Source organism: Oryctolagus cuniculus, chromosome 2 (genome assembly GCF_964237555.1).
Source record: "Oryctolagus cuniculus chromosome 2, mOryCun1.1, whole genome shotgun sequence".
Taxonomy (NCBI): Eukaryota; Metazoa; Chordata; class Mammalia; order Lagomorpha; family Leporidae; genus Oryctolagus; species Oryctolagus cuniculus.
In genome coordinates, this window is record NC_091433.1 from 165,793,906 (window position 1) to 165,818,126 (window position 24,221).

Genomic DNA, 24,221 nt, shown 5'->3' on the forward strand with positions numbered 1-24,221 from the left:
TCTCTATCTTTGCTTCCTGAGCACTTTATATTTCTTGGTGGATGGTACCCTGCTATAATAGTTCCTCACCCAGAGGCCAGGGTTTGGCATGTTCTAGTCTTTGTAACTGAAACAGGATCCTTTCCAGTGTCACTGCCTACTGTTCTGATTCTAAACAGTCGTGGAAAAGTATACAAAAATTTTATTTCAACCTCATCTCCCTACCTCCCTAGCTAATGTGCTTTAGTCATAGGGAATGACTACTTCCAGAATAAATAATTTTTGTACTAGTTCCTTCAACCTCCTTTTGGGAGTTTCTATGCAGTCTCTCTTCTCACTCTCAACTCTGGAAGTTCATCTCCTTGGATTTTAAGAGGAAGACTGTTGAAAGTAGAGATATGAAGAGAAGGAATTCAGATTGTTGGGGAAAGCAGCATTCCAAGGACAGTTGCTTAGGTTTGGGCTTGGTAGGTTGATGTAGTCTTAGACTTTGTGAATTAGGTAACTGAAAATCCAAGAGGAGTAATAGGTCTTTTAATTTATTTTTAGGTTGGTATAATATGACTAGACTCATTTTAACCCAACTTCTAAGCCTTGGAAATTTCTCCCCAAATCCTGGTCTATATTGTACCTTGATTTTTCTTATGGGTTGTATTTTTTTAAAAAAGATTTATTTATTTATTTGAAAGAGTTACACAGAGAGAGGAGAGGCAGGGGAGGGGGTGGGATCTTCCATCCACTGGTTCACTCCCCAATTGGCCTCAGTGGCTGGAGCTGTGCTTATCCAAAGCCAGGAGCCAGGAGCTTCTTCCAGGTCTCCCACACGGGTGGAGGGGCCCAAGGACTTGGGCCATCTTCTACTGCTTTCCCAGGCCACAGCAGAGAGCTGGATTGGAAGTAGAGCAGCTGGGGCTTGAACTGGCGTCCATATGGGATGCCAGCACTGCAGGCAGTGGCTTTATCCACTACACCACAATGCTGGCCCCCATATGTGTGGTTTTGCCTCCCTTAGATGAGAAAGCTCTAGCCAAACGCTTTCCCCTCTCAGGCTGAAGATTTGAAAGTGGTATTTTAGGTAGGAACATGAGCAAATGTGAAGATACTCATATTATAACCTTGAGGACAACAGTGACAACAATAGAAACCTATTTAAGTTGAAGCTGATTGGAGATCAGATGGAGCCACAGAATTGCTACTGTATCAAAAGACTTTGAGAATCCTGCAGCTTCCTGAAGAACTTTAGAGTACTTGAAGTTGATAAATTCTTTTGATAATTTCTGTTGGTGTCTTTTTAAGTTCACTACTGTTTAGTGTCTAATCTATTTAATATAGTATGTTTTTCATTTCAGACATTTTATCTCTCTAAACACCCCTTTTGTGTTTTTCCCTCCCTTCATTTCATTTCTGTCTTGATCATGCTCTTGCATTTCTTTCCCTTGTTAAGTATAGAAAACATATTTATAGTAGCTTTTTAAAGTCCTTATCTGCTAATATGCTTTCATTTCTGGACCTTTTTCTATTTATTGATTTTCCTTCTCTCTCTCACTCTCTCTTTCAACATATTCCCCTACTTTGCATCCTTTATAACTTTTTATTAAATGACAGATACTGCTACTTTTGTGGTGTTAATGCTGGATTTTGCTATGTTCCCTTAAATAGTGTTGGATTTTGTTCTGGGATTTAGGTGAATTACTTGGTATTCTTTGAATTCTTTCAAGGTTTGCTTTCACATTTTGTTAGAAAAGATCTAGAGCAACCCACATGGCTTTCCCACATTTTGTTCTTATTAAAATCTTTTTCATCTTATTTTATGGATTTAAGTTTCCTGACTACAAATCTGAGTTTTTTAAAGTTAGGGATTGGCAGACTGCAGCCTGCAGTCCAAATCCAACCCACAGCCTGTTTTTGTAAATAAGGTTTTATTTGAGCACAACACACACATATTGTATACATATTGTATGTGGTTGATTTTGTAGTGTAACAGCAGAATTTAGTAGTTGCACTAGAGACCACATAGCTTACAAAGCCAAAAATGTTTACTGTCTGGTCCTTTGCAGAAAAAGTCTGCCAATGTTTTTAAAAGTTTTAAAAGAAGTACATACTTGTTTGGGGAAAGTTCTGTTTCAGGGGTCTTTTTGCATCCTTGAATCATCAATATTACTGTGTATTTCTGTTTTTTAAAGAGTGATATAAAAATTCTCTTGAAAGAATATTATTATTTTTAAAATATTGTTATTTTAAAACATCATAAGTGCTTTTTCAGAAATGATTTCATATATTTATGTTATTTATTTTTGGAGAAGTTTTCCTTTATACACTCTATTTTTATTTTTAGATGACCTTTTGGTACTTCATCTCTCTGACCTGATTCGCATGGCATTTATGGCTGCAACTGATCATAGTAACCAACTGCGAATGGCTGGGCTCCAGGCGCTTGAAGACATTATCAAGAAATTTGCATCTGTCCCTGAGCCAGAATTTCCAGGTCATGTGATTCTGGAGCAGTATCAAGCTAATGTGAGATTTTTTTCTATTTATTTAGAAACTTACATCAATCTTTTGAGTAACCTGTGAAGGAGTGAAGACTCCCTGGAGAAATGTATTGGGAGTGCAGTTAGTTTTTGCATGTAGAATGCATACTTTTGCTTCCATTGTCTCTAACATGGTTTCAGTCAACCCACAATGAAAGAAAAAATATGTTAAACTGTTGTCACTCTTTTCAAGTTGTGATAGCATATTAGTGATAAAACTAGAATAGAAACTCCTGACTTCCCAGTCTTGCATTGAATATTTAGCCATGCCATGTACAAGATAAAAGGAACATTTTTCAAAGGATGTTGTGGATTTGCTGCCATTATTTATATGTCAAGCCTTGATAAGCATTTTTAGAAATAAAAAAAAAGCAATTGCTCTTTCTATACTGAAGGATAAATTAACCCTTTTTAAAAATATTTATTTGTTTGTTTGTTTATTTGAAAGAGTTAAAGAAAAGGAGAGGCAGAGGCAGAGAGAGAGATCTTCCATCCACTGGTTCACTCCCCAATTGGCCACATTGGTCAGGACTGGGCCAGGCCAAAGCCAGGAGCTAGGAGCTTCTTCCAGATCACCCATGTGGGTACAGGGCCCAAGCACTTGGGCCATCTTCCACTACTTTCCCAGGCCATAGCAGTGAGCTGGATCAAAAATGGAGCTGCTGCAGGTGACGACTTTACCAGCTAAGCCACAACACTGGCCCCAGGATAAATTAACTCTTAATGACAGCAGTTTTGGGCCAACATTTTGCCGTAGTTGATTAAGCCATGGCTTGTGATGCCGGCAGCCCATATGAGTGCTAGGTTCAAATACTGGCTGCTCCACTTCTGATCCAGCTTTCTGTTAATGTGCCTGGAAAAGCAGTAGAAGATGGCTCAAGTACTTGGGCTCCTGTACCCACATGGGAGGACCTGTACAGAGATCCAGCCTCTTGGCTTCTGCCTGTCCCAGTTCATACTGTTGTAGACACTTGGGCAATGAACCAGCAGGTGAAAGATCTCTCTCTCTCTCTCTCTGCCTTTCAAATAAACAGATAAATATTTTTAAAAATAGCTGTTAAAACTAATACTGAAGGAATTAGAAACTTTTAATAGAATTTTTATTGCATTCCAAACAGACATACTTGTTTTTCTTCAGATTTATACCCTTAATTATGTCCTTCAAATGAAACACAATAAACTAATCCTAGCAACAGGGGCTATGTTTGGGTAAAAAATTATATTAGCAAGGAAAAAATAAATGGTTTTTATTGTGATTATGCCAAAATCTTGACTCCAGGTCACCATACATCATCTAAAAATTGTTCTTAAATGTACACAAAATTTAAAACATGAAAAATGTATAATTCTTTTTTCTTCATAAGTACAGATGAGGAAGTTACAGCTTCTAGTCCAACTGGCTCTAAAAAACCTGGAAGTAGTTATTTACTCCCACATACCAAGTCTATTAGAATAAGAATCTTTTTTTTTAAGATTTTATTTATTTATTTGAGAGGTAGAGTTACAGACAGTGAGAGGGAGAGACAGAGATAAAGATCTTACACCCATTGGTTCATTCCCCAAATGGCTGCAATGGCCAGAGCTGAGCCGATCCGAAGCCAGGAGCCAGGTGCTTCTTCCAGGTCTCCCATGTGGGTGCAGGGGCCCAAGGACTTGGGCAAGCTTCTACTGCTTTCCCAGGCCACAGCAGAGAGCTGGATTGGAAAAGGAGCAGCTAGGTCTTGAACAGGCGCCCATCTGGGATGCTGGTGCCACAGGTGGAGGAGTAACCCACTGCACCACAGCACCAGCTCCAGAATAAGGATCTTTTAAAAAACTTTTATTTAGAAATAACTTCAGATTTACAGAAAAGTAGAAAGAATAGCACAAAAAGTCTTTCTATTTATTAATATTTTTAAAGGATTTATTTATTTATTTTATTTGAAAGATAGAGTGAGAGAGGTCTTCCATCCACTGGTTCACCTCCCAGATGGCCGCAATGGCCAGAGCTGAGCTGATCCAAAGCCAGGAGCCAGGAGCTTCTTCCAGGTCTCCCACGCATGTGGGAGATGGACTTCTACTGCTTTCCCAGGCCATAACAGAGAACTGGATTGGAAGAAGAGCAGCTGGGACATGAACAGGCACACATTTGGGATGCCAGTACTGCAGGTGGCGGCTTTATCTGCTATGCCACAGTGCCAGCCCCCCCTTTATTGATATTTGACAGTTACTAATTTTGCCTCATTTGCTTTAACTATGATATTCTCCCTCCCAACCCTATCTCTTTCCCTCTTCCCTCCCCCCCTCTCAGCACACATAAACATTTTTCCTAAGCCATTTAAAAGTAAATTATTTAAAGCGTATACTTTTATCCTTGAACATTTCATTCTACAAACCTTGTCTTATGTGGTCACAGAACATTTCCTGACTTTAGGAAATTCAACATTGAGATTACTATTTTATATAATTTATCATATTCCACTTGTGTCAGTTGACCCTATAGCTTCTTCTATGGTATTTTTTTTCCTCCAAGACAGGATTCTATACCAGTTTACATATTACAGTTAGTTATTGTGTATCTTTATCACAGAGATCCATTTGCCAGCTACTGTTGTTATGCCTTTTATTCAGCTCATACATATTAAATCTACTAATCTGAGATTCTGTGACTGATTGCTTTATTTAAAATCAAAGCTCATATTCCTTTGCCTCCTTATTGATACATCATCAAACCCTATATTAATAATTTTGAGTAGTCTTATTTATTTATTATTTTTTATTTTTTATTTCTTTGAACATCAGAGTTACAGAGAGAGAGAGAGAGAGGTCTTCCTTCTGCTTATTCACTCCCCATCTCCCCAGTTCACCACAATGGCCAGAGCTGAGCCAATCCGAAGCCAGGAGTCAGGAGCTTCCTCTGGGTCTCCCACGTGGGTGCAGGGGCCCAAGGACTTGGGCCAACTTCTGCTTTCCCAGGCCACAGTAGGGAGCTGGATCAGAAGTAGAGCAACTGGGACTTGAACTGGTGCCCATATGGGATACCAAGGACTGCAGGCAGCACCTTTACCTGCAACATCATAGGCTGGCCTAAATATAAATATTGAGTACTGTTTTAAAGCATCTCTTGTTGAGTCCAAATCATCTTGAAGGTCTTTAAGTGACAATGTGAATTTTTAGTACTATTCAGTTTTTTAAAGAAATTGATCCAGTTATATGAGATTTACCCATGACAAAAGTATAGTTAGAAATATGTTTAGAAAAATGCAAACAAAAAAATACAGAATAGCAGTTTTTTCTTTTCTCTGATAATGTGTGACTTTGTCACAGAATCCTGCTTATTATTAATTTAAAAAACAAAGGAATAATTGACAAGATTGTCTATTTGAGGCTGGCGCCGCGGCTCACTAGGCTAATCCTCCACCTTGCAGCGCCGGCACACCGGGTTCTAGTCCCGGTCGGGGCGCCGGATTCTGTCCCGGTTGCCCCTCTTCCAGGCCAGCTCTCTGCTATGGCCCAGGAGTGCAGTGGAGGATGGCCCAAGTGCTTGGGCCCTGCACCCGCATGGGAGACCAGGATAAGTACCTGGCTCCTGGCTTCGGATCAGCGCGGTGTGCCGGCCATAGCGCGCCAGCTGTGGCGGCCATTGGAGGGTGAACCAACGGTAAAGGAAGACCTTTCTCTCTGTCTCTCTCTCTCTCACTGTCCACTCTGCCTGTCAAAAAAAAAAAAAATTTGTCTATTTGATATAGCACTCATATAGATTTGATAATGATAACCTGCCAGAAAGCAAAGGAAAGGTTGTTTGGGTTTAGTTTATTCTAACTGTAGAGAGATAAGGGAGATAAAAAGGAAAGGAATGAAGATGTGTTTGGTGCTTTTTCATCTCTAAAGTTACAAGAAGCTTCTTCTTTTTTTTTTTTTTTTTACTACTTATCTCTAAAAATAAAATGCTTTATTCATTTTTCTAGGTGGGAGCTGCCCTGAGACCAGCCTTTTCACAAGATACACCATCTGATATAATAGCAAAAGCTTGCCAGGTAAGAGGACAAACAGGGCTCACTATAATTATCTTCTATAAATTTGTAGATATCTTTGAATTTCTGTACCAGGAAAAAACAGAAAGCAATATTTAATTTTATCTTGGAAATACAACAGGGTGAGTTTCCTAATTTATTTTATGGGAGATATTTTTTAAAGATCTATTCATTTATTTGAAAGGTGGATTTACAGAGAAGCAGAGGTGCAGACAGAGAAGTCTTCCATCCACTGGTTAACTCCCCAAATGGCTGCAATGGCCAGAGCTGTGCCCATCCGAAGCCAGGAGCCAGGAACTCCTTCCAGGTCTCCCATGCAGGAGCAGGGGCCCAAGGACTTGAGCCATCTTCTACTGTTTTCCCAGACTATGGCAGAGAGCTGGATTGGAAGTGGAGCATCTGGGACTTGAACCAGCACCCATATGGGATGCCGGCACTGCATGTGGCGGCTTTACCCACTATGCCATGGTGCTGGCCCCCAGAGGCTATTCTTACATTATTGTATCTTTAGTGAGTCACAAAACCGCCACAAACACATGTGTTCCTATACTTTTCATTTAAATTCCTCTTTTTTGTGTACCTCATCCTGAAAACGGATTCATGCATTAAGCTCTGCCCTCTCCAAAAATCAGATTCTTTTTTTTTTTTAAAGTTTTATTTTATTTATTTGAAAGAGTTACAGAGAGAGGTAGAGACAGACAGAGAGATCTTCTATCCGCTGGTTCACTCCCCAGATGGCCGCAATGGCCAGAGCTGAGCTGATCTGAAGTCAGGAGCCAGGAGCCTCTTCTAGGTCTCCCATGTGGTTGCAGGGGACCAAGGACTTGGGCCATCTTCTGCTGCTTCCCCAGGCCATAGCCGAGAGCTGGGTCAGAAGAGGAGCAGCCTGGACTAGAACCAGCTTCCATATGGGATGCCAGCTCTTCAGGCTAGAGCTTTAATCCGCTGTGCCACAGCACTGGCCCCAAAAATCAGATTCTTTATCTGCTTACCTAATAATAGAGGAGAAGCAGCTGTTTCCCACTTTCTGCAGTACAAGGCTGTGGCCCATCATTTTGCGGAGAAAATTCTGCTGTCTTCAGTGATAGGTTTGAAATTCTGCTTTCTTTGTGGATGTATAGTTTTGCTTCCTCTTTCCGTTATTATTTTTTTTTTAATTTTTTTTTTTAACTTTTATTTAATGCATATAAATTTCCAAAGTACGACTTATGGATTACAATGGCTTCCCCCCAATACCGTCCCTCCCACCCACAACCCTCCCCTTTCCCACTCCCTCTCCCCTTCCATTCACATCAAGATTCATTTTCGATTATCTTAATATACAGAAGATCAGCTTAGTATACATTAAGTATGGATTTCAACAGTTTGCTCCCACACAGAAACATAAAGTGAAAAATAATAGATGATTTTTTTTTAAATGATGATGAAATCAGATCAGACCTATTGTCATGTTTAATCCCAGTGAGAGTCAAGTTGGGAATTGATAATTTCTTCTTTTTTTTTTTTTTTTTTTACAGAGGATCAGTTTAGTATGCATTAAGTAAGGATTTCAACAGTTTGCACCCCCATAGAAACACAAAGTGAAATATATTGTTTGAGTACTCGTTATAGCATTAAATCTCAATGTACAGCACATTAAGGATAGAGATCCTACATGAGGAGTAAGTGCACAGTGACTCCTGTTGTTGACTTTACCAATTGACACTCCTGTCTATGGCATCAGTAATCTCCCTATGCTCCAGTCATGAGTTTCCAAGGCTATGGAAGCCCTCTGAGTTCTCCGACTCTTATCTTGTTTAGACAAGGTCATAGTCAAAGTGGAGGTTCTCTCCTCCCTTCAGAGAAAGGTACCTCCTTTGATGACCTGTTCTTTCCACTGGGATCTCACTCGCAGAGATCTTTTGCCAGAGTGTCTTGGCTTTCCATGCCTGAAATACTCTCATGAGCTTTTCAGCCAGCTCCGAATGCCTTTAGGGCTGATTCTGAGGCCAGAGTGCTATTTAGGACATCTGCCATTCTATGAGTCTGCTGAGTATCTCACTTCCCATGTTGGATCACTCTCTCCTTTATTTACTCCATCAGTTAGCGTTAGCAGGTACTAGACTTGTCTATGTGCTCCCTTTGACTCCCAGTCCCTTCACCATGACCAACTGTGAACTGAAACTGATCACCTGGAACAGTGAGATGGCATTGGTACATGCCACCTCGGTGGGATTGAATTGGAATCCCCTGGTATGCTTCCAACTCCACCACTTGGGGCAAGTCAGCCTGAGCATGTCCCAAATTATACATCTCTTCCCTCTCCCATTCCCACCACCATGTTCAACAGGGATCACATTTCAGTTAATTTTCAACACTTAAGAATAACTGTGCATCAATTACAGATCTAAACCAGTCATATTAAGTAGAACAGATATTTATTTATTTTGACAGGCAGAGTGGACAGTGAGAGAGAGAGACAGAGAGAAAGGTCTTCCTTTGCCGTTGGTTCACCCTCCAATGGCCGCCATGGCCGGCACACCGCGCTGATCCGATGGCAGGAGCCAGGTGCTTCTCCTGGTCTCCCATGGGGTGCAAGGCCCAAGCACTTGGGCCATCCTCCACTGCACTCCCTGGCCACAGCAGAGAGCTGGCCTGGAAGAGGGGCAACTGGGACAGAATCCGGCGCCCCAACCGGGACTAGAACCCGGTGTGCCGGCGCCGCAAGGCAGAGGATTAGCCTAGTGAGCCGCGGTACCGGCTCCTCTTTCCATTATTAAGATGTTTCTATGAAGCCTTCTGCCTTAATTAACAGTGGCCTTCAGAGAAAATTAACTCTTTCTACTGAGAGAGAAGAGGAAATATTATTTATTTATGAGAGATAGATCTCTGGACCACATAACAAAGCTTGGGATTAAAGTAGGTTATTTGGTTTGGGAAACTGACATACAAACATCAGAAATCACAGTTATGTTTATTTTATTTTTTTAAAGATTTATTTATTTGAAAGTCAGAGTTACCCAGAGAGAGAAGGAGAGGCAGAGAGAGAGAGAGAGAGAGAGAGTCTTCCATCCACTGGTTCACTCCCCAACTGACCTTAATGGCCAGAGCTGCACTGATCCAAAGGCAGCAGCCAGGAGCTTCCTCTGCATGGGCCTCCCATGCAGGTGCAGCGGCCCAAGGACTGAAACCATCTTCTGCTGCTTTCCCAGGCCATGGCAGAGGGCTGGATCAGAGGTGGGACAGCCGGGATTCAAACCCGTACCCATATGGGATGCTGCATCGCAGGCAGCAGCTTTACCTGCTAAGCCACAGTGCTGGCCACAACCATTTTTATTTTGATCTCAATACATCCTTAATTGATAACAATACTTTTTAAAATTCCCTTATTAATTTTTTAAAATTTAGTTTTGACTTCTTTGAGAATAGATTTTGGGAGAATAAAATCATTTACATAAATGTTTGTTCTCCACTTTTAAAAAGTATTAAATACGTGAACACATGTTCTGTCTCCGTGATTCAAAAGCCAAATGCTCTTAAAACTAAAAAACTGTCTTCATGATTTATTTGGTAGCAGAACCTGAACTGACTTGTGTTCATTTGGCTCTGACATGAAGCTGAGGGAGGCTATCCATATTGATTAATGTCTCTTAGCATGATTCATAATCTGTTCCACTCCAGAAATACCTGTAGTAATTATGAGGTGCTGTCACACATATTGCCAGGTATATTCTTTAATGAGATTCAGGTACCTTATTATCTGTTAGCCAAAGTTTGTGAGTTGTGACACATATCTAAGCCCAGGGATTTCAGATAAGAGTGTGGAAACTTGTAACTGTTGTTGAGAAAAGTGACTGTATCAGACCCTCCTTCCTTCCTGAAATTCTTCCCTTGGCTCCATTACCACTATACTTGCTTGCTCTCTTGTTTTTTGGGGGTGTTCCTTTCAATTGCTTTCTTTTTTTATACTTGTTTCACTGGCCCCTTAAGTATAAATATTTTCCCTGTGGTATGGCTTTAAGGCTGTTTGGGGGAAAATTGTCCTGGAACAAAGTTTACTTAGTAATGTGACTTTAGTATCACCTTTGTGCAGAAATTTCCAGGTTTATTTGGACACCCTTGACTTTGTTCCTGAAATCCAGACTCAAGTTTACTGAGGGCTGCTGAATATCTTTCCACAAGTCCCTTAAGTGGCACTTGGACTTCAGCATGTAAAAATGTTTGGAATCAAAATCATACTAACTTCTCTACTAAGCTTCCCTATTTTTCTATATTATCTCACTTTAGCAGTGGCAGCACTTTCATTCATCCAAGTTCAGATACTTTGACAATACAGATTGGGCAATCTTTGGTTCCTCACTTGTTTTCTTTTTTTTTTTTTTTTAAGATTTGTTTGTTTATTTGAAAGGCAGAGTTTTATAGAGAGGGAGAAAGAGAGAGATCTTCCATCTGCTGATTCACTCTCCATACAGCCACAATGGCTAGAGCTGGGCGGATCTGAAGCCAGGAGTCAGGAGCTTCTTCTGGTCTCCCACATGGGTGCAGAGTCCCAAGGACTTGGGCCATCTTCCACTGCCTTCCCAGATGATAGCAGGGAGCTGGATCAGAAGTGGAGCAGCTAGGATTCGAACTGGCCCCCATAGTGGGTGCCAGCATAGCAGGTGGCAGCTTTACCCTTTATGCCACAATGCTGGCCCTTCCTTACTTGTTTTGCATCTCTCTGGCTCAGCCCCCTAAAAGTGTCTAATTGATTTCCAAATCTTTTTAACTTCTACCTCCAGATCATTCCTCTTCTTTTTCATTACATTTCGTTTGATTCAAATCACTGCTATACATTCCAAGTATTGTAATAGGACTTAGTGAATGTACTGCTTACTACCTATACACACTACTTCCTCTGCATAAGCACTGGCACAGTCTTCCTGAAGTGCAGTTCTAATAATATCATCTCCCAGCTCAGAAGCCGTAGGAACTCATGACTACCTATAGAATGAAATCTGAATTCAGTTCACATGGAATTTACCTATTACCATAATCTGATCCCAATTAACGTTCCTAATTACATCTCTTCCTCATGTAGCTCCTCTATGTCTATACACACACGCCTTCTTGATACCTAAACACCCCCATTTCTCCTGCTAGAATTAATCTCTTCCTTCTCTGTTTTTAAGTGAAATATCACAGTCATAAAATGTCCCATATGTTCACTCAATCTGTGTTTTCTTACTTCAGAGTAGAGAATAAGTTTTCCCCTTTTACATATTTTTTAAAAATCTTCCATAGCAGCCAGGATAACCTTTTGCCTACAATAAGCAGAAATTTTATTGAAGAATTATTCAAGATTGTACTACTTCGGGTGGAAAATGATTGCTGTTAAATTTTAATTAAATTAGACAATGGCAACCTGATAAGTAAATACTCTCTGATTTATAAGAATTCTATAAAATCTATTCTTGCTGTGGTTTTTTTTTTTTTTTTTTTTTGCCAGGCAGTGTTAGACAGTGAGAGAGAGACAGAGAGAGAGTTATAGACAGTAAGAGAGAGACAGAGAGAAAAGTCTTCCTTCTGTTGGTTCACTCCCCTAATGGCCGCTACAGCCGGCGCTGCACTGATCCAAAGCCCAGAGCGGGTACTTCCTCCTGCTCTCCCATGAGGGTGCAGGGACCCAAGCACCTGGGCCATCCTCCACTGCACTCCTGGGCCACAGCAGAGAGCTGGACTGGAAGAGGAGCAACCGGGACTAGTACCTGGCGCCCCAACCGGGACTAAAATCTGGGGTGCCGGTGCCGCAGGTGGAGGATTAGCCAAGTGAGCCATGACGCAGTCTTGCCTTAATTTATTATAAAAAATAATTTTAAAGCATGGTGTTGTAGTTTCTGTTTTGTTGAATTGAAGAATTATTCAAGATTGTACTACTTTGGATGGAAAATAAGTGCTATAAAATTTTAATTAAATTAGACAATGGCAACCTGATAAGTAAATACTTACTGTTTTATTTGTAAGAGTACTATAAAATCTATTCTTGCTGTTAATTTGTTATAAATAATAATTTTAAAACATAGTATTGTGTAGTTTCTGTTTTTTCTTTTGTTTTGTGTTTTTCCTCCAAGAAAGAAAAATCATAATTATTCCATTTTCTTAGATACAGTATTAAGCTTTTTTTGTGTCCACAAAAGTTTTTATATTTTTTTGGTTAGGTGTGTAGTGCATGGATTGGAAGTGGAGTGGTCAGTGACCTCAATGATCTCCGTCGAGTACACAATCTTCTTGTTTCTTCTCTGGACAAAGTTCAGGCTGGAAAAGGATCTTCAAGCCAACTATACCGGGAGAGTGCCACAACCATGGAAAAACTTGCTGTTCTCAAAGCATGGGCAGAGGTAACCATGGTCTGTTGTTTTGAACCATTTCTCCATTGCAATAAAAGGATTCCCAACTCCCATTGGTTGAAAAAACCAACTCTTGTCATGGAATGCTTTTTGAATATCTGTTAATTAGTTTTTTTTGAAAATTCATAGTGAGAAAGGGCTTTCCTTACTTAATGTGGGCAAGGTAGACAAGGAAAACCCAAAAATATTCTTACCTGATTAAATTTCAGAAGACTTACCTACTTGGTATCAAAACTGCAGGAATTTTGTTTTTGTAATCATTGGCTTTATTTTTTTGACTCCCACAACCCCCTTTTAAAAAATATGTAACTATATTGTTTTAAATTCACTTTTCTAAATTCCTCCTCCGTTTGCTTTAGAATTCTTATCATCTGCCCTCCCATATTTCACGTAACTCATTCCTTCCTCCACTAGTCCTGCCCAGTCTCACTTCCCTTTTTCCATGGCATCAGCATCCTATGACCACCAGATAGGCAGTTGCTGGAGGAATGTGTTGGGGTTCTTTTCTTTCACATAAGAAAAAAATGGAAAAATGTAGATCTCAGTAAGATAGCAGAGGAATTAGTTTTCTCTCTGGTTTTTAGATTATAGGTTAAGCTGTAGAGTATCCCTATAGTTCCCTTTATTTTATTCTACTGCCATTTTGGGCTTGGACAAGTAAAATAGCATTTTCTCTTGCATTCATACAGTATTTTTACTGATTAAATTTTAGATGGAAAATATTACACGACTATTTTGTTATTTCACTTTGAAATTAATACAAATTCTTTGTTAATCTTTAAGTATCTAAATTTTTAACTGGAATTTTCTCCTACTTTTCATGTCTGAGGAAATTACATTGTGTCTGATTTAGTGCTTTTATAAAAAAAAAAAAACCCTCAAGATTGTCCTTAATTCTCCAACACATTTATTCGTTTCTCCAAATATAAAGATTATCATATACTTTATAAATCATTAGATCATTTGTCTGTTGGCTCTTTGCTCACTTATATAATGTGTTTGATTCATTTACTAGAAAATTTGGCACAGTTAAGTATATGAAACATTAAATGTTGAATCAGAGGCCCTAGAACAAGTTCTGTTTCTACAGTTCACCATCTGTGTGCTTAGTCAAGTGATCTGATCTCTGTGAACCCCAGTTTTCTTATTACTGGATGGAAATAATTTCTACTTCTAAGACTACATACACATGTACATACATACACACATACACAGAAGGGTCAGGCATTGTGTCTGTCACTAAATGGAAGATCATTGCTTTTAAAATTTAGATCACAACTAAATCCATGTGTATGTTTTTATTTGGAATCCTTTTCTTATTTGGGGGGTAATTATGTACTATTTAGTGACTGCACCTCAAGCGTAGCTTTTAATGTTGCTTAGGAATTCTTCTCCCTGCTTAGCTTCCTTTCTCCCAACATTCTCAAATGCCCAGCACATCCTACTTTTATTTACTCAAGATCTATTGATGCTTCTACTTTGTCACTTAGAAAATTGAGGCTATAAGTTTTCCAGCTCCTCAGATGGTTACCTTTAAATCCTTCAATTTGTATGAATCGGTAACTGTCCTTTTACCTATCTGGTATTGGATGAATTATTTAACTGCCTGTTAAAAGCCTCTTTTCTCTAAAAGTAAGGATGACTGGATTTTATTGTGAATTAAATGAGATAGATCAATGTAAAGGACTTTGTACAGTACCTATCACATTTTACATGCACAGTGAATGTCACTTGCTGTTATTCATGTTGTTATTTCAAAAATCTCAACTATGAGTCTTCTCATTCCATTTTGTGATCCACTCAACAAAATGTTATTAAGCATCAGCTCTGTGCTAGGTTGGCAGTTGAGAACTCAGTGGTGAACAAGATAGATGTACTATTTTCTGAGCAAGATGAACTAGTCAACAAGTAGATGTAACAAAATGTAAGGAGTGGTATCATAGGAGAAATGGAGTGTTATGAAGCCCAGGACAGAGGCACTTGAAATAGAAGACTCAGGGTAGGCTTCCTGGGGAAAGTGACAATTAAACCAAAACTTGGAGGATGAGGAAGAGACTGGTTAAAGTTAAGTGCTGTTGGTTTCCCCCATCCTGGCTCTTCAGTGTCTTCTCTGTGCCCATATTCTCCTGTCTCAGCATCCTTTCTCTTCACATCTGTATTTATTGAAGTTGTTCCATTATCTTCATTACCTCAACTATTGAATCATTCATGTTTCAGTTGCCTACAGTTGGTTACTCTCACCACTCCATTGAGATTACTTTGATTAAAGTTACTAATTACATAATTATTCAAATCAATGGACACTTTCTAATCCCTGTCTTACTTGGCTTCTCTACAGCATTGGCTATTGTGTCCTATAGAAACTCTTTGCTTTTTGTGACTTCTATGATACTAATCTCTTTCGGTTTTCCTCTTTCCTTTTCATTCTTTTTTTTTTTTTTTTAGGATTTATTTATTTACTTGAAAGAGTTACACAGAAAGAGGAGAGGCAGAGAGAGAGAGGCCTTCCATCCGATGTTTCACTCCCCAGTTGGCCGCAATTGCCCAAGCTGCACCGATCCAAAGTCAGGAGCCAGGAGCTTCTTCTGGGTCTCCCACGTGGATGCAGGGGTCCAAGGACTTGGGCCATCTTCTACTGCTTTCCCAGGCCATAGCAGAGAGCTGGATTGGAAGAGGAGCAGCCGGGACTCAAACCGGTGCCCATATGGGATGCTGGTGCTTAAGGCCAGGGCATTAACCCACTGAGCCACAGCGGAGGCCCCTTTTTTCATTTTTCATTCTCAGTGTCATTTGCTAGCTTCTGTTTAAATGGCCTCCTCTTTAAATGTTGGTATTTTTCTTGTCTCTCCCCTCTTTTTTTTTTAGTTCTCATACTTTATGGAGAGCCTCGTCCACACCCATAGCTTATAGCTTTTACTTGTACATTGAAAGATTTAAAATCTATTTGCACCTGTATCTCTGTCCCAAACTTAAATCCCATAGTTTTTGTCGCTTCCCTGCCCGCAAAGGAACGACGTTGCTCGCAGCTTCTCGGTCTTCAGTAGACTTTATTTAAACAGGATAGAAAAAGAAACCCTTGAGCAAGGGGAGCTCCGAAAGAAAGGGGAAGCTCCCGTTACTATTTCACGAACGGCTTATACAGTATATCATCGCAGAAGCATGTAATGCAAGCTTAGTCCATGCTACAGTCCATGCGGCGGCGCTCCAGTTGGGTGCCTGATCACGCACAGTCCATGCACTCCTTGTCCAACCATAAAGGTGATCACGTGTCTTCATCCAATCAAGCTCCTGGTCACGTAGCAGGCGGCTCGGACGCCAGCAGAAAGCTTATGGTTGCTCCACCTGGTGTTTTCTCAACTCGTGGTCAGTGGGAAAAGAAGTATGGGAAGCCCCAAGGCCATAGTTGTTGACTCAGCCCTGGGGTTATGGAAAGGTCCTGATATCGCAGCTCAACAAAAACCATAAACATCCACACAGCAGTAACTATTGCAAACGGTCAGCAAGCTAAGCCTTGGCATGTGGGCCCATGGCCGGCTCATGGGTCCCCACAGTTTTAGTTGTTAGAATATCCATTTAGGGGGACTATGCTGTGGCTTAGCATGTAAAGCTGCCGCCTGCAGTACCAGCATCCCATATGGGCACCAGTTCAAGTCCTAGCTGCTCTGCTTCCAATCCAGCTCTCTGCTATGACCTGGGAAAGCAGTAGAAGTTTGCCCCAGTCATTGCTCTCCTGTACCCATGAGGGAGACCCAGAAGAAGCTCCTGGTTTCAGATCGGCACAGCTCCGGCCGTTGTGGCCATCTGGGGAGTGAACCAGTGGATGGAAGACCTCTCTCTCTCCTCTCCTCTCTCTCTCTCTCTCTGCCTCTGCCTCTACCTCTCTGTAACCTTCCTTTCAAATAAGTAAATAAATGTTTAAAAAAAAAAAAAGAAGAATTTCCATTTGGATGAACTGTAGATTCAGCATATCTAAATAAGTCTGTTTTCTCTTTCCTCCGACAAATGGTTTTACCCCATCTTTAGATCAAAACCAGAATATGAGTCCGGACTCCTTTGTTTAACCTCATCACCTTATATATGATAAGTAATTACTGTTTCTTTTACTTAATGATTATCTTCAAAGATAACTTTTTATCTGATGATAGAAATATCCCCTTCTTTTTTTTAAGATTTATTTATTTATTTATTTGAAAGAGAGAGAGAGAGAGAGATCTTCCATCTGCTGGTTCATTCCCCAGAATGGCCGCAACAGCCAGAGCTGGGCCAATCTGAAGCCAGGAGTCAGAAGCTTCTTCCAGGTCTCTCATGTGGGTGCAGGGGCCTAGGAACTTAGATCATCTTCTGCTGCTTTTCCAGGCACATTAGCAGGGAGCTGAATTGGAAGTGGAGCAGCTGGCACTCCAACTAACCCCCATACAGAATGCTGGCACCACGGGTGGCAGCTTTACGCTCTGTGCCATAGTGCCAGCCCCAATGTCTGTGCTTTCTATACAAGTTCAGAATATAGAGAAAAGGTATAAAAATGAAAATTAAGCTCATCTGTAGTATTATCACCTAAAGATAGTCACTGGTAAAATTTTCATATATATCACTGTGTTCTGTATATGTCTATATACTGTACATATGTGTGTGTGTGTGTGTGTGTGTGTACACCTATGTATCTATAGTTTCAAAATAAGAATGGAGTTCTATTCGACATGGCAACTTCTTTTTAAGCTAGGTAATAGCTCCTGTATACCTTTTCCATCTCTATAAATACTTTCTCTCTCTCCTCACTGCCTTAGTTTGAGTCGTCATTACCTCTTATCTAGACTATGCAGTTTCATCCTCCAGCCAACAGTTTCTCAGAATAGTCCTTATAAAATGCAGACTTTTGGCAAACAGTATGAATTGACAATTCACAAAATGAAAACCAACCTACAAATAAACAGTTGGGAGAAAGAGAAATATAAAAATAGTCCCCAGCTAAATTAACCTAATTTTTAAAACGACGGTGTTAGTAAAACCTTTTCAATGGTAGTATGTCTTTAAACACTTTTTAAAACTTTACACATTGGGCCGGCGCCATGGCTCAATAGACTAATCCTCCGCCTTTCAGCGCCAGCACACCAGTTCTAGTCCCGGTCGGGGCGCCGGATTCTCTCCCAGTTGCCCCTCTTCCAGGCCAGCTCTCTGCTATGGCCCGGGAAGGCAGTGGAGGATGGCCCAAGTGCTTGGGCCCTGCACCCCATGGGAGACCAGGAGAAGCACCTGGCTCCTGCCTTCGGATCAGTGCGGACCAACGGCAAAGGAAGACCTTTCTCTCTGTCTCTCTCTCTCTCATTGTCCACTCTGCCTGTCCAAAAAAAAAAAAAAAACTTTACACATTGGTTGACCATTTTATCCTAAGGAATATTAAAGGATGTGCAGCAAGATTCTGCCACAAGGATGTTTATTGAGGTATTGTTTATATTTTTCTAAAGAAGTAGAGATAGCCTAAATATAGTTCTTGATCGTGAAAGATGGTGGTATTAAGGGAATAGAAAATTTCATTATAAGTGAAACATACATATGCAATATTTAAAAGTCTGCATATGCATATAGAAAATATCTAGAATCTTCACAGTGGTTTGTCTGAGTAGTAGGATTGGGTGCAGTTTTTCTGTTCTTTGTTTTGCTTATGCTTCTGGTTTTTCTTATATCCAATAAGGAAACTAAGCCTAAAAATTTTGTATAAAAACTAGTCTAAAAATATGTTCCATTTATTGCAGGTAATGATACAAAATATAGAAACCTTTTATAAAACATCTGGCAGTGGCTAGTCAGAGCCATACAAATATTTATAATAACTGACCCTGTAATTCTATTTCTGGGCCATTATTGTAGGAGAAAATGTCTAAAACAGGGAAAAGATAAGCTTACGAAAATTTTTTTTGCTACATTAATATGTGAATAAGTGAATACCTTTTGTTTTTGAAAAATGTATCTTATCTAAGATTTCCCAAGTTAAATAAAGAAGTAAATGTAAGATTTTAACTGTAGGGAAATTATTAGATAAATTGTGGGTCATTCACTGCAGCCATTAGAATAATGGTTATGAAATATATTTACATGGGAAAACTTCATGATATTTCAGTCAATAAAACCAATACAAAATTCTCTGTACAGCATCAAAGACAGAATTTGAAAACCTAGAAACTGCAATTATTAGTCATTTTTAAGCTTTTATTTTCAGAAATTTATATAGCACAGTTATTCAGATAAAAGAGGTGGAGAAAATGTATATGTGTGACCTTAAAATCTTGTAGTTGGGGCAGACATTTAGCCTACTGATTAAGTTGCCTGCTTCCCACATTAGACTATTTATGTTTAATTCCCAGCTCTGGCTCCTGATTCTAGCCTCCTACAAAGCGTACCCTAGGAAACAGCTGTGATGGCTCAACTAACTGAGTTCCTGCTACTCTCATGGGAGACTGCGATTATACTCCTGTCCCCCAGGTTAGGCCCAGCACTGCCATGTGCCCTGACCATCAATGGCATTTGGGGAATGAACTAGCAGATGAGAGTTTGCTGTCTTTCTGTTTGGCTTTGTCTTTGTCTTTGTATCTCTCTCTCTCTCTCTCTCTCTCTCTCTTTTCTTTCTCTTTCTCTTTCTCTTTCTCTTTCTCTTTCTCTTTCTCTTTCTCACTCAAATAAATAAATAAAAATTTTAAAGAGGAAATCCTGCAGTGATACTTCCCCTTTCCCCCATTGTCTGCAGAATAAAAGTATCAGCTACTTCCAGCTTATATCCTATGTTTGAGCTATCCCCAAAACTTGCCGTTTGTTCAAAGTGCCAGTTCCTGTTTTTATGATCTTGCTCTTGCTGTCCCCTCTGATAACATTCCTCCTTTCCATCTTTGACTGTGAGCAAGTGAATTCTTTTTTTTTTTTTAAGATTTATTTTATTTACTTGAAAAGCCCAGTTAACAGAGAGAGGCAGAGAGAGAGAGAGCTTCCTTTCACTGGTTAAATATTCAAATGGCTACAATAGCTAATGTGGGCCAGACCTAAGCCAGGAGCCAGGAGCCACCTCCTGGTCTTCCATGTGGGTGCAGGAGCCCAAGTATACTTGTACTATCTTCCACTCCTTTCCCAGGCTCATTAGCAGGGAGCTGGATCATAAGTGGAACAGCTGGCTCAAACTGGCACTGGATTCCAGTGCTGCAGGCGATGGTTTTATCTGCTATGCCACAGCACCAGCCCCAAGCAGGCTAACTCCGTCTTACCTATTTCTAGCTTTCAAGGTTGAGACCTGTCTGTCCTTGGTGTTCCCTTTGATTCATTCCTTTTTTGTTGTTTTTTTTTTGTTTTGTTTTTATTTTTGTTTTGGACAGGCAGAGTGGACCAGTGAGAGAGGGAGACAGAGAGAAAGGTCTTCCTTTTGCCGTTGGTTCACTCCCCAATGGCCACCATTCCCGGCGCACCGCGCTGATCCGAAGGCAGGAGCCAGGAACTTATCCTGGTCTCCCATGCGGGTGCAGGGCCCAAGCACTTGGGCCATCCTCCACTGCACTCTTGGGCCACAGCAGAGAGCTGGCCTGGAAGAGAGGCAACCGGGACAGAATCCGGTGCCCCGACAGGGACTAGAACCTGGTGTGCCGGCGCCGCAGGTGGAGGACTAGCCTATTGAGCCGCGGCGCCGGCCTTGATTCATTCCTTCACTATACAAACTTTGGGGTGCTTGTTAGGTGCCTGACACTACATTGGCATTAATGAAGTGGAGTAAGGAAGATAAATTATTAGAAATAATTTTTTAAAATTCCGTTTCTTAGCACTTTCCTGCTCCACTGTATTTACATTAGTCTGTGAGTTTCATGGAAAGAAAAAATCATGTATTATTTGTGTTTTTGGCTCCAGAGCTTTGCTTAATAACAGAAGTAAGGCAAAAAGTGCCTAGTAAGGAGCTGAGGAGTGAATGGCTTAATATAGTGCTTATTGAGGCATTTTCTTAAAATATCAGTGTAATAACAAGTTTAGAAGGAAAGACAGCTTATTTTGTTTTTAAGAGTTATTTATTTGAGAGGCAGAGTTAGAGAGAGAGGGAGAGACAGAGAGAAAGATCTAATATCTGCTGGTTCACTCCCCAAATGGCCTCAGTGCCAGAGCTGGGCTGATCTGAAGCCAGGAGCCAGGAGCTTCTTCCCGATCTCGCATGCAGTGACTAGATTAGACTAGAGACTTGGGTCATTGTCTGCTTTCCCAAGCCATAGTAGAGAGCTGGATCAGAACAGGAGCAGCTGGAACTTGAACCAGTACCCAAATGGAATACTGATGCTTTACACACTATGCCACAGCGCCGGTCCAATACAAGCTTATTACCACTAGAAAATATGTATGTGGCATATTTATAACTTCAGAACCATAGTCCCTACTTTAGAATATAGTCACTTACAGTATACTTTCTCTGTGCTGTGTGCTCAGTGTAGGGGTAGAGGGAAGACGGGGTCGCTCCCGTCAGGAAGTCTACAGTGTACCTGTACAGATGCGTAGCTTCCTCTGAAGATGCAATGGGAACAACACTGTGCAGGGAAAGCAGTTTCTCAAGATTTTTATCTTTGTTGATTTTCTTTCTTTCCTTTCCTTTCCTTTCCTTTCCTTTCCTTTCCTTTCCTTTCCTTTCCTTTCCTTTCCTTTCCTTTCCTTTCCTTTCCTTTCCTTTCCTTTCCTTTCCTTTCCTTTCCTTTCCTTTCCTTTCCTTTCCTTTCCTTTCCTTTCCTTTCCTTTCCTTTCCTTTCCTTTCCTTTCCTTTCCTTTCCTTTCCTTTCCTTTCCTTTCCTTTCCTTTCTTTCCTTTCCTTTCCTTTCCTTTCCTTTCCTTTCCTTTCCTTTCCTTTCCTTTCCTTTCCTTTCCTTTCCTTTCCTTTCCTTTCTTTCCTTTCCTTTCCTTTCCTTTCCTTTCCTTTCCTTTCCTTTCCTTTCCTTTCCTTTCCTTTCCTTTCCTTTCCTTTCCTTTCCTTTCCTTTCCTTTCCTTTCCTTTCCTTTCCTTTCCTTTCCTTTCCTTTCCTTTCCTTTCCTTTCCTTTCCTTTCCTTTCCTTCCTTTCCTTTCCTTTCCTTTCCTTTCCTTTCCTTTCCTTTCCTTCCTTTCCTTTCCTTTCCTTTCCTTTCTTTCCTTCCTCCTTCCTTCCTTCCTTCCTTCCTTCCTTCCTTCCTTCCTTCCTTCCTTCCTTCCTTCCTTCCTTCCTTTCTTTCTTTCTTTCTTTCTTTCAATTATTTTATTTATTTGAAAGAGAGTTACAGAGAGAGGTAGCACCAGAGAGAGAGAGAGAGGTCTTCTATTCTGTTGGTTCACTCCCCAAATGACCGCAATGGCCAGAGCTGAGCTGATCCAAAGCCAGGAGCCAGGAGCTTCTTCTGGGTCTCCTCCGCGGGTGCAGGGGCCCAAGGACTTGGGCCATCTTCTACTGCTTTCCCAGGCCATAGCAGAGAGCTGGATTGGAAGAGGAGCAGCTGGGACTCAAACTGGTGCCCATATGGGATGCCAGCGCTGCAGGCTGGGGCTTTAACCTGGCCACAGTGCCGGCCCCAATTTTATTTCTTTTTTTATTTAGTTTTTACATTAGTATGTATTTCAACTTTGTACATGCAAGTTGCCAAAGCCTAAATGTGTATACAAAAACAGAGGAAAACGAACAAATATAACTCAGTAAAGAAGAATGTTTAAAATCGTGTTTTAGGAGCCGGCGCCGTGGCTCAATAGGCTAATCCTCCACCTTGCGGCGCCGGCACACCGGGTTCTAGTCCCGGTTGGGGCGCCGGATTCTGTCCCGGTTGCCCCTCTTCCAGGCCAGCTCTCTGCTATGGCCAGGGAGTGCAGTGGAGGATGGCCCAGGTGCTTGGGCCCTGCACCCCATGGGAGACCAGGAAAAAGCACCTGGATCCTGGCTCCTGCCATCAGATCAGCACGGTGCGCCGGCTGCAGCGGCGGCCATTGGAGGGTGAACCAACGGCAAAGGAAGACCTTTCTCTCTCTGTCTCTCTCTCTCACTGTCCACTCTGCCTGTCAAAAAAAAAAAAAAAAAAATAAATAAATAAATAAATAAAATCGTGTTTTAGGAAAGTCTTTTTGGTTCACAAACTAGAGAGGAAAAGATAGAGATCATGTGTGTGACTCAAAAATTGTATTCTTGGCTCATCTCTCTGTTGTAAACACTAGATTGCCAAATATCATTTAAGGGCTTTGTAAGAAGGGGTTTGGAATGATATTTAGAAATCCTTTCTCTGGCCACCTCCCTCCTCTCATCTCAACCTTTTTTTTTTCTTTGAATGCTGTCTGATTGTGTCTAGTAAGTCCAGAAAAGTGAGGGCAGTAAACAGGAAGTTATACCCTGTGGCAAAAATAAAAATCAAAAGAGGGGCTTTGTGAAGCAGAATGAGGGAAGCCAGCAAAGTCTCCGATAAGTTTTACTCAAGGAATATGCTGTGAGAGGAATAGTCACAAGTCAGATTGATTAAAAAAGAGTGTAGCCTCCAAAGCAAGTGAAAATACTCTCTTGTAGTTATCAGCAAATCATTAAATTGCATGTTTTCTAACATCTCCACTCAGTTACCTTTGATGATTCAGTTGTTTGATTACAAAGAATTAAAATGTCTAATTTTCTATCTAATGTAATGTCTTGTTATTTTCACTTCCCAAATATCTCATTAGGTATATGTGGTTGCTATGAATATTAAAAAGGAAGCCGACTCCAAACCAAAAAGAACAATTAAAAATACTGATGATGATGAGGATGACTATGGGACGATAGATGAACTCCCACCAGATAGTTTAATAACACTGGTACAACCTGAACTACCAACACTGAGCCGCCTGTGGTTGGCAGCATTGAAAGACTATGCACTTTTAACTTTGCCAGCTGAATTTGCTAGTCAGCTCCCCCCAGATGGTAAGTAGTATACTCAGAGTTTTACTTTTTTACTTATTTATTTAAAGATTTATTTATTTATTTGAAAGGTAGAATTAGAGAGCTCTTTCATCCTCTGGGGCACTCCCCCAAAAGGCCACAATGACCGGGACTGGGCCTGCTCCGAAGCCAAAAGCTAAGAGCTTTGCCCACATGGATGGCAGAGGCCTGGGTACTTGGCTTATCTTCTGTTGCTTTCCCAGGCACATTAGCAGGGAACTGGATCAGAAATGGAGTAGCAGGGACTTGAACGGGCACTCACAGGTGCTGGCATCACAGGCGCTGGCTTAATTCACTACACCACAACGCTGGTTTTGTTTTATGGAGTCCAAAGTGGCAATTAAACAAAATGGACTTAGTGGAGACTAACAGCAGTAGTAATAATATAACATCTTATGGAGTCAACTCAT

At 40.8% G+C, this 24,221-nt stretch overlaps 1 protein-coding gene across 2 annotated transcripts in view; it reads left to right on the forward strand.

Annotated features, from left to right (window-relative positions):
• HEATR5B (HEAT repeat containing 5B) overlaps nt 1-24,221 on the forward strand; it is a 124,371-nt gene that overhangs the window by 73,448 nt on the left and 26,702 nt on the right. For both annotated transcript variants that reach the window (XM_002709922.5, XM_051842984.2), the window contains exons 25-28: nt 2,315-2,496; nt 6,458-6,526; nt 12,700-12,879; nt 23,556-23,793. In XM_002709922.5, the coding sequence (XP_002709968.2) occupies nt 2,315-2,496; nt 6,458-6,526; nt 12,700-12,879; nt 23,556-23,793 (669 nt within the window). The remainder of the gene's footprint in view (nt 1-2,314; nt 2,497-6,457; nt 6,527-12,699; nt 12,880-23,555; nt 23,794-24,221) is intronic.